This window comes from Nerophis lumbriciformis, linkage group LG30 (assembly GCF_033978685.3).
Source record: "Nerophis lumbriciformis linkage group LG30, RoL_Nlum_v2.1, whole genome shotgun sequence".
Classification (NCBI taxonomy): Eukaryota; Metazoa; Chordata; class Actinopteri; order Syngnathiformes; family Syngnathidae; genus Nerophis; species Nerophis lumbriciformis.
Genome location: NC_084577.2, coordinates 19,584,276 through 19,597,682, shown reverse-complemented (window position 1 = coordinate 19,597,682; position 13,407 = coordinate 19,584,276). Strand labels below are relative to the sequence as shown.

The window sequence follows — 13,407 nt, the reverse complement described above, 5'->3', positions numbered from 1 at the left end:
AAGAGACAACCATAATGTAAAAAGAATGATACGGACATACAAAATGCTACATATTTTGATAAAAAGTGGCAAGCATATAGCTTGTGGCTACTGTAAGTAGCTTGACTAGTCAAACAACACAGATGGAAGTGAAATGTGCAAAACTAGTCAAGAAAGAATGAATAAAGTACGTTGTAATCACCATATGTTTTTTAAACTAAGCCGTTACTTTTATCCTAGGCTTTGAAACCTTTGCTGACAAAGTGGTACGGCTGACTTGCGGATTTTTTGGCCATAATGTTTTGTATTCAAAACCGACAAAGACACTGAAAAGGTGTGTTATTATTTGTACAATGGTGTCATCCTTTGGACGAGTTTGCTCACTGCAAGTGCCGCAGATTGAAAATGTACTTCCTGTTTGTAGTGCCTTGAACTGGAAGTATAACAGTGACATAAAGAAAATATATAATCTTTGAAGATAACAAAATATTGGAATTATTGACTGGAGTATTGGTAAAATCAACTAAGAGACAACCACATTCTGGATGTCAGCTGAACGGTCATGTTATTATTGAACAGTGTCATTCATTTGAACAAATACCCTGTCATAGTTTGAGAAGGAGAACATTGCCACCCCCAGTAGACAAGCCCAAACACATGCATGGTGCTGGTTTGTCTGTAGGACGACTGGGCCTTTTCAACAGGTTCCCCCTCATCAAGTCGAGTTCGGTTTTGTGAGGCCACGGTCACACAGTTCGAGCAATCATGAGCAGACGAGCAGGGCTACATTTGGCTCATCTACTAGCGCACTGTCAGTTAGACGACGGAATTCCTGTTTTTATTCAAAATGAGGTCAGTTGAATAGGTCTTCCCCGTGACTTTACACAAATGGATTGTCAGATGGACGCAGAGGTTTTCTAGAATCCTTACGTAAATATGTCATCCGGAGAGTCACGTTCTGATATCCATTACTGCATTTTGGCGAAGCTAGCAGGCTGGATAATTGTTAGCATCGATCGAGTTCTAATAACGCCGGTTTGTTCTTTAATCCCGTGACATTACGAGGTGCAATAATCGGTTAGAGTACGCGTTAAAATGAAGTTATTTGAGCGTTGCGTGTTTTTAAGAGCAAAGCCAAAACAACAAGTGTCAAAGGCTAACGTTAGCTGGGCGCTAACGTTAGGCAGCCATTAACATACAGAACATTGAAGTGATTCATGACATTTTTTTTTATCTTAGGTGTAATAATACACAAGTGTCACCGCAACTAACTACACTAAGTGCGGGTAGCGCGGTGTTTAAAGGCGCCACTGTTTTGTTGGTCGTCCACGGCTCAGCTGATTAGCTTGTTAGCCATTAGCCAGTAGCCGAGACCACGGTGATCGAGTCACCGCCTGGCGGGCGGGCGGAGCATCGTCTCCGGCGTACTTACAGGAAAGGCCCGTATCCTCATTTTGGTGTCCTTCTTGGTGCCGCCTTTGCTGAGATGGGTCATGGTTGCCTCGTCCGTGGTCTCTGTATTCACATTAAAAAAGTTCTCCGGGGGAGGGACGGGGTGACTACCGGTGATTGGAGCCGTCGACTAGCTTTCACTCGACCTCGGAGCTCCGCGTCCCGGCGCAGTAAGTTTATTGTTGACAGCCAAATTCACTGGTACTTGGATCAGCGATGGCGGACTCACTACAAGTCTCATTGCGCAGAGCTCACGCGCCCCAAATCACGCGAGACTTCGCTTTTTAAAAAATGTTTTTATTATTGTTTTTATTTAAAAACAAACATCCATCAAACATACATTTATAATTCACACAAAAGTTAAAACATTTGTATGCACGTACAACACTTAGAACCTTTAGCATATCACTATGTGGAATTAAATTAAGGAATGGATTAAGTAAAGAAGTTAAACATTGCACTGATATGATCCAGTTTAAGAGGTTGTTCAAATTAATAGTGTTTACAAAGTACAAAGAAGAAGATCTGTGAGAAATAAGGCCGATAAATGCTTTAAAATATAATACTGGACATTATCGACATCGTTTTTAATTATCGGTATCGTTTTTATTTTTTTATTTTGATTAAATCAACATTAAAAAACACAAAATACACTTACAATTAGTACATCAACCCATTCACACTCATTCACACAAAAGGCTTGTTTCTTTCTGTTATTAATATTCTGGTTCCTACATTATATATCAATATATATCAATACAGTCTGTGAGGGATACAGTCCGTAAGCACACATGATTGTGCGTGCTGCTGGTCCACTAATAGTACTAACCTTTAACAGTTAATTTTACAAATTTTCATTAATTACTAGTTTCTATGTAACTGTTTGTATATTGTTTTACTTTCTTTTTTATTAAAGAAAATGTTTTTAATGTATTTCTCTTATTTTATTTTATTATTATTTAAAAAAAAAAGACATTATCTTCACCATACCTGGTTGTCCAAATTAGGCATAATAATGTGTTAATTCCACGATTGTATATATCGGTATTGGTTGATATCGGTATCGGTAATTAAGAGTTGGACAATATCGGAATATCGGATATCGGCAAAAATCCCTTATCGGACATCCCTACTTTCAAAAATAAGATATTCTTCATCTCAGTATGTTTATAATGACTGACTTAACTAATTACACATTACAAAACTGTTGTATTACTCATTCACGGATGTCATTTTACTATAAAAAGGTCAGTAAATGAATGTTATGTATTTGTAAACGCTCTGAAGTGGGAAAGGGGTAGGATTAAATACGCTTTGCTTCTTCCTACTCCTTTTCAGACATGATGTAAACAGAAATTATATGAAATTGTGTGATGTATTATGCTGTAAGTGTGTTCATGTTCGAAATAAACTAAAAGAAAGAAAGAAAGAAAGTCAAGGCACTTTCAACATCAAGGGAAGAAAGCAAAAGCAAATATAGATGGAGTAATAATACTAAAAAATATGAAAAAAAAAAAGACAAAAAGGGCTACCTAAATTACTTTAAATGTTTTTAACAAGGATATCAATTTAAGGGCTTTTGTATTCTTAATCATTCTCCAAGATTTGATTGATATTTGTAACCCATTAAGCCAATTAGAAAATGTAGGCCATACTTTCATAAATCAACTTGAGGGTTCCAGGTTTGATTCCCGCTTTCGCCATCCTAGTCACTGCCGTTGTGTCCTTGGGCAAGACACTTTACCCACCTGCTCCCAGTGCCACCCACACTGGTTTAAATGTAACTTAGATATTGGGTTTCACTATGTAAAGCGCTTTGAGTCACTAGAGAAAAGCGCTATATAAATATAATTTACTTCATTTATGGAGAAACAATTTTGCCTGGAGTATGATAATGTTGACAACAATTTTTATGTTACAGTCGTTTACTAAAATACCGGATTTGATCTCTTCTATAGAGAATGGGGACATCTCCACACCCTTGTTTTACTTCGGCAAAATATAATAGTTTAATTAGCCACTGGCGCCTGCAGGTTGATTGTTCCACTCACTTTGAACAGTATTGTTATTTTAAAAGGTGTGACTAATTGCTCAAAAAGAATGTTGTATACAGCCCAGTTTATGAAATGCAACAGGAGGTGCTTGTAAAATAAAAACTCGCTTTTTAAAGAAATTGTGGTTTCTCGTCAAGTAACATTTACAGCTCTATATGTGATTTTACTTTAAAGGTTATCATCAGAGCGCATTCACTTCAAAAACTGTTGCTTTAACGTTTTAAGTATTATGTGATGTTATGTACTTTAAAAAACAAACACAATAAAAATAGAAAAAGTCATAATTTAAAGAGAAAAGGCTGAAATGCTCATACTAATTAATAATAACACCAAGCTTGGTCTTTAAATATATTTATATACATATATACGTAGACTATTTTGCCGCTTAATGTAAAGAGAAAAAGCTGGAATGTTGATCCTAATAATCAAAAATGACACAAAGCTTGGTCTTTAAATGTATACATGTATATACTATTGCTAATGTATATGTATACAATGTATATGTATATATTATTGTATGTATGTATTATTGTATGTGTATAATTATGTATATACTGTATATATATGTATGTCGATATATATATGGATTAGATTAGATTAGATAGTACTTTATTGATCCCAGAGGGGAAATTATATTTTCATCACAATCCCATTCAAGATCAGACAATATGTATGTATATATGTTTAGATATCTATCTATACATATACATATACATATATCTATCTATCTATCTATCTATATACACATATATATATATGTATATATATATATATATGTATATATACATACATATATACATATATGTATATATATATACACATATATATATATATATATATGTATATATACATACATATATACATATATGTATATATATATATATATATACACATATACATATACTGTATATACATATATACACATATATATATATATATATCCATATATATACATATATCCATACATATATATATACATATAAATATATATATATATATATATATATATATATATATATATATATATATATATATATATATATATATATGTATTTTATAATATCAAAGTTGCCCCCTGCTCCCTTTGGGTTTTATTCCTTTATTCCCTTAAACCAGGAGGTCCAAAGTATGGTCAAGCTGTCATTTGAGGCCCGTGGCTTGTTTTATTGGCTGGTGGTACATTGTAGTACCAAAATTACCCCCCCCCCCAAAAAAAACAAAAAAAAAAACAGTAAAAAAACACTTGTTGAACATTTTTACTAAATATCAAAGCAGATCCTGGTACAACTTTTGCAGGTACAATAAAGTTCTTTGAACTCTATATAGTTTTTCAATAAGAAGATTAGCGGTTCTTTCATTGCCATGGCAACCATCAACTATGATTTGTGTTTACCAGGGTACTATTATCATTATTATGATGCCTTGGAGCAAAATAACCTCCGATCCTCATTTCCTTCCGATTGTTTACGCCACGTAGCTGTCGGATGTGATTTATTTTCAATATACTTGGATCTTTTTAAATAGATTTTGCTGAATCACGCCTGAACATCTCCCGTCTCCTCGTCAGAATTCAAATAAAGGCTTATTCCAAAGGAGTGTAATTTACCTTTAAACTGAACCAATTTGACCCTTGTTCTAAAACACTCTCAGCCGTTTAAAGCGGTTTGTTTTATGGACGGGCTATATCGTGATTTGCTCGCGGACATCTAGAGCACTTTATGGAAAGTCATCCCTGCGGTCAAGATGCCAACAGGGCAGGACGGTCTTATTCCCCCCGAGTCAGCAGCTGCAGTGTCGATTGTTGTTGTAGGCGCCCCGAGATAAGTTGATATCACATTTGAGCGTCAGTGTTCCACATGTGCATACCGAGGCAGTAATCTTGACACCTTTCATCAGATTTATTCCACAAATGAACCAAACAAAATGTCATCCATTTGTCTTCTTCTCAAATATATCATTGTTCATTTCAAGTCAAGCCACCACCAGCTCTCAGACTCAACAAAATAATAATAATAATTAAAAAAAAGCATCAATTATACAGTGTCTGATGAGTTTGGGTTCTTGTTTGTGCTGCAATTTCTGATGTATGCATAACCTTAAATACAGTTGATTTGTTCCCCCTTCTCTTGAAAACAAAATAGATGGAGAAAGAACTCATATAACAATCACGTCACATACAAAGTTACAGTATGTCTCATGTTTTCCAATTTACAGCATTAATGAGCATCACATGACCACACATTGGAGGCTTGTGATGCTGGGGAAAGAATTGGCGTCCGACATTTTGGACCCATGAGAACATTTGACATGAACAGAGCCCTCAGAGAATGAAAATTATGTTGTTGTTTTTTTCTCCACGCAATTTTTTTTTGCTTGGCACAAATAGCCCTGACCCTCGGTGTTGAAATGTGAACTCTCTGGAGATTTGGGGGATTAAAACGGGTCACACGGATCGCTAGATAAGATAGGTAAATCTATCCCAGGTCCTCAACAAGCGCAACTAACCAAAGAGGGGGAGCAGCTATAAAGTAGGGGGTTTACCAGCAGGCACAAGACATTGAAACAACGTTGAAAACTTGTTGAATTAGGCCCTGACGTTGAGCAGTGCAAATAGAACGTTGAAACAACTTGCTTTTTAACAATGTTTAATCAATGTTGGGTTCTGACGTTGATTTGATCATTGAATTTTGGTCATTTCCCAACCAATATACTAAAACACAAGTAGAAAGTTAAAACAACATTCTTTTTGACAACGTTTAATCACAATGTTGGGTGCTGATGTTGATTTAACCATTGAATTTTGGTCATTTCCCAACCAATATTCTGCAACACAAATAGAGCCTAACATTGATTAAACATTGTCAAAAAGCATGTTGTTTCAACTTTGTGACGTTGATTTGCCCATTGGAATTTGGTAATTTCCCAACCTATATTCTAAAACACAAATACAACGTTGAAATAACATGCTTTTTGACAACGTTTAATCAATGTTGGGTGCTGACGTTGATCGGACCATTGAAATTTGGTAATTTCCCAACCAATATTCTACAATACAAATAGAACCTAACATTGATTAAACATTATCAAAAAGCATGTTGTTTCAACTTGTGACGTAGATTTGCTCATTGAAGTTTTGGTCATTTCCCAACAAATATTCTACAACACAAATAGAACCTAGCATTGATTAAACGTTGTCAAAAAGCATGTTGTTTCAATGTTGTGATGTTGTTTTGACCATTGAAATTTGGTTATTTCCCAACCAATATTCTACAGCACAAATACAGCGTTGAAACAACATTCTTTTTGACAACGTTTAATCAATGTTGGGTGCTGACGTTGATTTGACCATTGAAATTTGGTAATTTCCCAACCAATATTCTACAACACAAATAGAACCTAACATTGATTAAACGTTGTCAAAAAGCATTTTGTTTCAACTTTGTGACGTTGATTTGCCCATTGAAATTTGGTAATTTCCCAACCTATATTCTAAAACACAAATACAACGTTGAAATAACATGCTTTTTGACAACGTTTAATCAATTTTGGGTGCTGATGTTGATTTGACCATTGAAATTTGGCAATTTCCCAACCAATATTCTACAATACAAATAGAACCTAACATTGATTAAACGTTATCAAAAAATATGTTGTTTCAATGTTGTGACGTTGATTGGATCATTGAAATTTGGTCATTTCCCAACCAATATTCTACAACACAAATAGGTTGAAACAACATGCTTTTTGACAAAGTTTAAACAATGTTGGGTGCTGACGTTGATTGGACCATTGAAATTTGGTAATTTCCCAACCAATATTCTACAATACAAATAGAACCTAACATTGATTAAACATTATCAAAAAGCATGCTGTTTCAACTTGTGACGTAGATTTGATCATTGAAGTTTTGGTCATTTCCCAACCAATATTCTACAACACAAATAGAACCTAGCATTGATTAAACGTTGTCAAAAAGCATGTTGTTTCAATGTTGTGATGTTGTTTTGACCTTTGAAATTTGGTTATTTCCCAACCAATATTCTACAACACAAATACAACGTTGAAACAACATTCTTTTTGACAACGTTTAATCAATGTTGGGTGATGACGTTTATTTGACCATTGAAATTTGGTCATTTCCCAACCAATATTCTACAACACAAATAGAACCTAACATTGATTAAACGTTATCAAAAAATATGTTGTTTCAACGTTGTGACGTTGATTGGATCATTGAAATTTGGTCATTTCCCAACCAATATTCTACAACACAAATATGTTGAAACAACATGCTTTTTGACAAAGTTTAAACAATGTTGGGTGCTGACGTTGATTTGACCATTGAAATTTGGTCAGTTCCCAAACAATATTATACAACACAAACAGAATCTAACATTGATTAAATTAAATTAAAGGCCCGGGGGCCACATGCGGACCGTTCAGCTTTTCAATCTGGCCCGCCGGACATTCCCAAATAATTTTTTTAGATCTTCAAGATGGAAACTGTAGCTACCATTATGATGTGCAGTGATGTTTTCAAATGACCGTAAGTCTTGAACTATAAAAAGTATTTCAATGGTTTAAATCTGTGCTTTTGCATGATATACTAGTTACTATGGTAATCTAATTAGTTACTATGGTAATCTAATTAGTTACTATGGTAATCTACGTCACAGCAGCTCAGATGAGGCACCAAGCAGTGTGGGTGGGGAGCGTTTCCACAGAGTGTTTCCAGAGTGGCCAGTCTGAAATGTGGGTGTCAGGGACAGACGCGGAAGGAGATTTTTACAACAAAGTTCTAAAGCTTAGTGATGTATCAGATATATCAGATTGTTGGTGTTTTTTTTTTTTTTACCCTTTGCGTTCATATTTCGCTGTGTTTGTTGCATTTTTGTTGCGTTTTGCTTGATTGTTAAGAGGGGAGTATATTTACAGCTAGAATTCACCAAGTCAAGTATTTCATATATATATATATATATATATATATATATATATATATATATATACATACAAGAAATACTTGACTTTCAGTGAATTCTAGCTATATATATATATATATATATATATATATATATATATATATATATATATATATATATATATATATATATATATATATTATGCATTCTGCTTCGTCTCCTTGTTGTGTGCGCAGTTGTGCACTGCACTCTCTAAAAGCTGTAGATGTTATTGTCATATATGCATGCACAGTAGATGGCAGTATTGTCCTGTTTAAGAGTGTCACAACATTGCTGTTTACGGCAGACGAACTGCTTTACGGTAGACGAAAACGTGACTGCTGTTGTTGTGTGTTGTTACCGCGCTGGGAGGACGTTAATGAAACTGCCTAACAATAAACCCACATAAGAAACCAAGGACTCGCCCTCGATCATTCTACAGTTATAACGTGATTGGGCAGGCACGCTGTTTATATTGTGGGAAAGCGAACGCGAAAACAGGCTGTCGACACGTCACTCAGGTCCGCCTGAATTCCGGGAGATTTTCGGGAGAAAATTTGTCCCGGGGGGTTTTCGGGAGAGGCGCTGAATTTCGGGAGTCTCCCGGAAAATCCGGGAGAGTTGGCAAGTATGCTTTAGGTGGAAAAGAGCCTGTTGTTTTGCAACGTCTTTTCAAAGTCGGTTTCAAAGGACACGCATGTATAAACAACGTCTTGTGCCTGCTGGGTTTAGCTCCTGGCGCGTTCCTGACTCGGTTCCTCTGTTCGTGCCTGGACTGAACGCAGCAGCAGCTAAAGTCCCGTCCTCAAAGTGACACGGAGCGTGATCTGCACCACCGTGTAACTCGGGTCTCAAGAACGGTCCGAAAAAAAAGAAAAAGGCCAGTGGGGACCTCAGACTCAAGGAAATAAGTTAACAAGAGCCTAGGGCTGATTTCCATTTTCACTCAGGCAGACGCTTCATATTGCACATGACAACAAAAGGCAGGTACGAGACGATGAGCGGGGTCCTAAAAACATCTATATGCCCTTTGAAAACATTTAGTAGAAAAAACTCCCAACTAAGGCAGATTGAATCAACACGAATCCCAACGGTTCGAGAGACTTTTGAACAAGACGGACATTTTTTTTCCCTGAGAACCGGCGTCCTCCGCAGTGGACGTTCTTAGTCTTTTGTATAAGCCCTGTTACGCGAAACACACATGTCCACTGCAGAGGACGCCGGTTCTACGGAGGATCTGTACACACACACACACACACACACACCCTGATAATACACGTTACTAGCATTACGAGGGCGGAATGACGACGGGATTTCACACAACCCCCAAGAATGTGCACTAGCAAACATTTGGCTCGTAATCAGAATTTCTCCATCTCTGCTACCCACACACACACACGCACACACACACACTTTCTGATGCACTTGTTTGGTCATGACCTCTCCAATGCACACACACACACACACAGCCTACATACAGTGTTCACGTTGTGTAACGACTCAGTGGTTGGCTTTAAACTGCAGCATTTCCTCTTCGAAAACAAGTGAAAAAGTGGCGCATTGTAACACAAAACGTTTAAAAAATGAGGCACAATCTGAGAGCTGAAAAAAAAAAAAAAAAAAAAGTTTCCATACTTTACCTTTGGGATTTTTTTTTTCTTTCTTTTTTTTTTTTTTTTGGTGGCTACATTTCTGATTCTTTTTTCTTTTTTCTTTTTCCGGGTCGCCTATGTAATCATCCCCCACGGTGACGTCATTAGTCGGACAAAAGCGACGACGGAGGTCTTTACAAAGGTTATTTCACAAATATACATTTTTCTGAGCGCGGTGGTCCTCCAGTCAACACACTGATAGTCAAGCTATGTCTATAACAAATACACAATAATAAACAGACTCTGTATTTCAATCGGTGTATATATATATATTAAAAGCTCTAAGAAAGGCAGCGAAGATGCACAATAAGGCAGATCCATACGACTCGCACTCCACTATGGCTCGTTTACACGACGGGTGGGATGGATCTTTTAAAGGGCTGCTCCGGTTCTTTATCTACGGTGGTGAGGCGGAGGACGGAAGAGAGAATCCATGTGGTGGACGGGGGACGTGATTGTCAAAAGGGGCTAACGAGTCAAAGCAAACTGCCCCTTGTGGACATGTGTGGTAATGCATCAAAGGGGAAAAAAATAATAATTTGACAGTAGAAAAATACCAGAAGAAGACATGGCATGCGTTCTCAAGCGGATGGCAGCTGCTTGTGCGGGAACTAAGCGAAGCCGTTAAATCATGTCACTCAAACAATAGCACTTTGTCAAGTTTACAAGTTGAACTATTTTTTATGTTTTTTTTCTTAATCACTCCCCCAAAAAAAAAAGTTTGTGAACAATCTTAATCGGGACGAGCGCTGCAAACGTCTGGTTTCGGCCTCGCCTCCGACCGCTCCTCCGATTGCAAGCAACATGTAGCACGTGACCACGAAACCACGTCGGATGTTTCGAATCCCTTGTCCGCCCCCCCCGCCCCGCACCGCTGTGGCCGCCGAGGGGGCCCGACGGCGGGGCAGACCCTCTCCCTTCGCGGGGGTCGCCGGAAAGGTGTCTTCACAGCCTCGCACTGGGCGAGGGGAGGAAGGGAGAGAAAAAGCTCATGAGCCGCGCACGCGCCGCCGCTGTCACAGTCCCGGCCCCGCTTCGCCGTCGTCCAGGCAGCCGTTAAGGCAGAGGTGATCGCTCCCGAAAGCGCCCTGGGACTGCAGGAGCTCGTATTCCTGGTCCAGGAAGTCGAGGCTGTTGTTGCTCGGCAACCCCCGGATGGTGAACTTGTGGGACACCTTGGTCCACTGCTCTCGATTAGCCGCCACTCTCTCGTAGAGCTCTGTGGCCCCGGGAAATAGTTCCGACAGCAGCCTAAAAAAAGACAAAGACCGTCACATGATTCAGCTGTGCTGGACGATGAGTTAACCGCTTTCGGTTCATTGGCTAGCACTGCTTGAATAGCTCTCAATCAATGGAGATTGAGCCATAAACTGTGCAGGATGACCACTGAAACGTTGGTGCCGTGACACTGATGAGAGAGAGGTTTTAGGGGGGTGAGTGTACCGGTTGTCAGCTAGTGTGCCTGTGCGATACTATGATGTGTAAACCTCACTTGCCGACGCCTTGAGAGCTGTGTGGACGATGAATTGGCATATTTCAGCTCATTGGCTAGCACTGCTTGAATAACTCTCAACCAGTGGGGGTTTGTGATCCTTAGTTTGAGCCTGGACTGTGCAGGATGACCACTGACACATTGGTGCCGTGACACTGATGAGGTGATGTTTTAGGGGAGTGAGTCGACCGGATGCAAGAACGTGTGGCTGTGCGATACTACGTTGTGTAAACCTCACTTTCCAATGCCTTAAGAGTTGTGCTAGACGCTGAGTTGATAGCTTTCAGCTCATTGGCTAGCACTGCTTGAATAGCTCTCAATCAGTGGAGATAGAGCCCTAAACTGTGCAGGATGACCACTGAAACTTTGGTGCTGTGACACCGATGAGAGAGAGGTTTTAGGGGGGTGAGTGTACCGGATGCAAGAACGTGTGGCTGTGCGATACCACGTTGTGTAAACCTCACTTTCCAATGCCTTAAGAGTTGTGCTAGACACTGAGTTGATGGCTTTCAGCTCATTGGCTAGCAGTGCTGGAATAATAATAATAATGATAACTCTCAATCAATGGAGATTTTTTTAACCTTGGTTTGAGCCTGGACTGTGCAGGGTGACCACTGAAACATTGGTGCCGTGACCATGGAGAGAGTGAGGTTTTAGGGGTGTGTGAGTGTACCGGGTGCCAGCTAGTGTGCCTGTGCGATAGTATGATGTGTAAACCTCACTTGCCGACGCCTTAAGAGCTGTGTGGACGATGAATTGACATATTTCAGCTCATTGGCTAGCACTGCTTGAATAGCTCTCAATCAGTGGAGATAGAGCTCTAAACTGTGAAGGATGACCACTGAAACATTGGTGCCGTGACACCGATGAGAGAGAGGTTTTAAGGGGGTGAGTGTACCGGATGCAAGAACGTGTGGCTGTGCGATACTACGTTGTGTAAACCTCACTTTCCAATGCCTTAAGAGTTGTGCTAGACGCTGAGTTGATGGCTTTCAGCTCATTGGCTAGCAGTGCTTGAAGAATAATAATGATAACTCTCAATCAATGGAGATTTTTTTAACCTTGGTTTGAGCCTGGACTGTGCAGGGTGACCACTGAAACATTGGTGCCGTGACCATGGAGAGAGTGAGGTTTTAGAGGTGTGTGAGTGTACCGGGTGCCAGCTAGTGTGCCTGTGCGATAGTATGATGTGTAAACCGCACTTGCCGACGCGTTAAGAGCTGTGTGGACGATGAATTGGCATATTTCAGCTCATTGGCTAGCACTGCTTGAATAACTCTCAACCAGTGGAGGTTTGTGAACCATGGTTTGAGCCTGGACTGTGCAGGATGACCACTGAAACATTGGTGCCGTGAGGTTTTAGGGGGGTGAGTGTACCGGATACCAGCCAGTGTGGCTGTGCAATACAACATTTTGTAAACCTCACTTTCCAATGCCTTAAGAGTTGTGCTAGACACTGAGTCAATGGCTTTCAGCTCATTGGCCAGCAGTGCTTGAATAATAATAATAATAATTCTCAATCAATGGAGATTTGTGAACCTTGGTTTGAGCCTGGACTGTGCAGGATGACCACTGAAACATTGGTGCCGTGACCCGGAAGAGAGTGAGGTTTTAGGGGGCTGAGTGTAACAGATGCCAGCCGGTGTGCCTGTGCGATACTATGATGTGTAAACCTCACTTGCCGACGCCTTAAGAGCTGTGCTGGTGTGCCGGACAATGAATTGACATATTAGCACTGCTTGAATAACTCTCAACCAGTGGAGGTTTGTGAAACTTGGTTTGAGCCTGGACTGTGCAGGATGACCACTGAAATGTTGGTG

At 39.3% G+C, this 13,407-nt stretch overlaps 2 protein-coding genes across 6 annotated transcripts in view; both read right to left on the bottom strand.

The window, feature by feature from the left end:
* Positions 1–1,685, bottom strand: part of cul3b (cullin 3b) — a 39,950-nt gene extending 38,265 nt beyond the window's left edge. For both annotated transcript variants that reach the window (XM_061925769.1, XM_061925770.1), the window contains exon 1: positions 1,412–1,685. In XM_061925769.1, the coding sequence (XP_061781753.1) occupies positions 1,412–1,474 (63 nt within the window). In that variant the 5' untranslated portion in view covers positions 1,475–1,685. The remainder of the gene's footprint in view (positions 1–1,411) is intronic.
* Positions 1,686–8,674: 6,989 nt separating this feature from the next.
* pde2a (phosphodiesterase 2A) overlaps positions 8,675–13,407 on the bottom strand; it is a 509,748-nt gene continuing 505,015 nt past the window's right edge. For all 4 annotated transcript variants that reach the window (XM_061925765.1, XM_061925768.1, XM_061925766.1 and 1 more), the window contains one exon: positions 8,675–11,346. In XM_061925765.1, the coding sequence (XP_061781749.1) occupies positions 11,112–11,346 (235 nt within the window). In that variant the 3' untranslated portion in view covers positions 8,675–11,111. The remainder of the gene's footprint in view (positions 11,347–13,407) is intronic.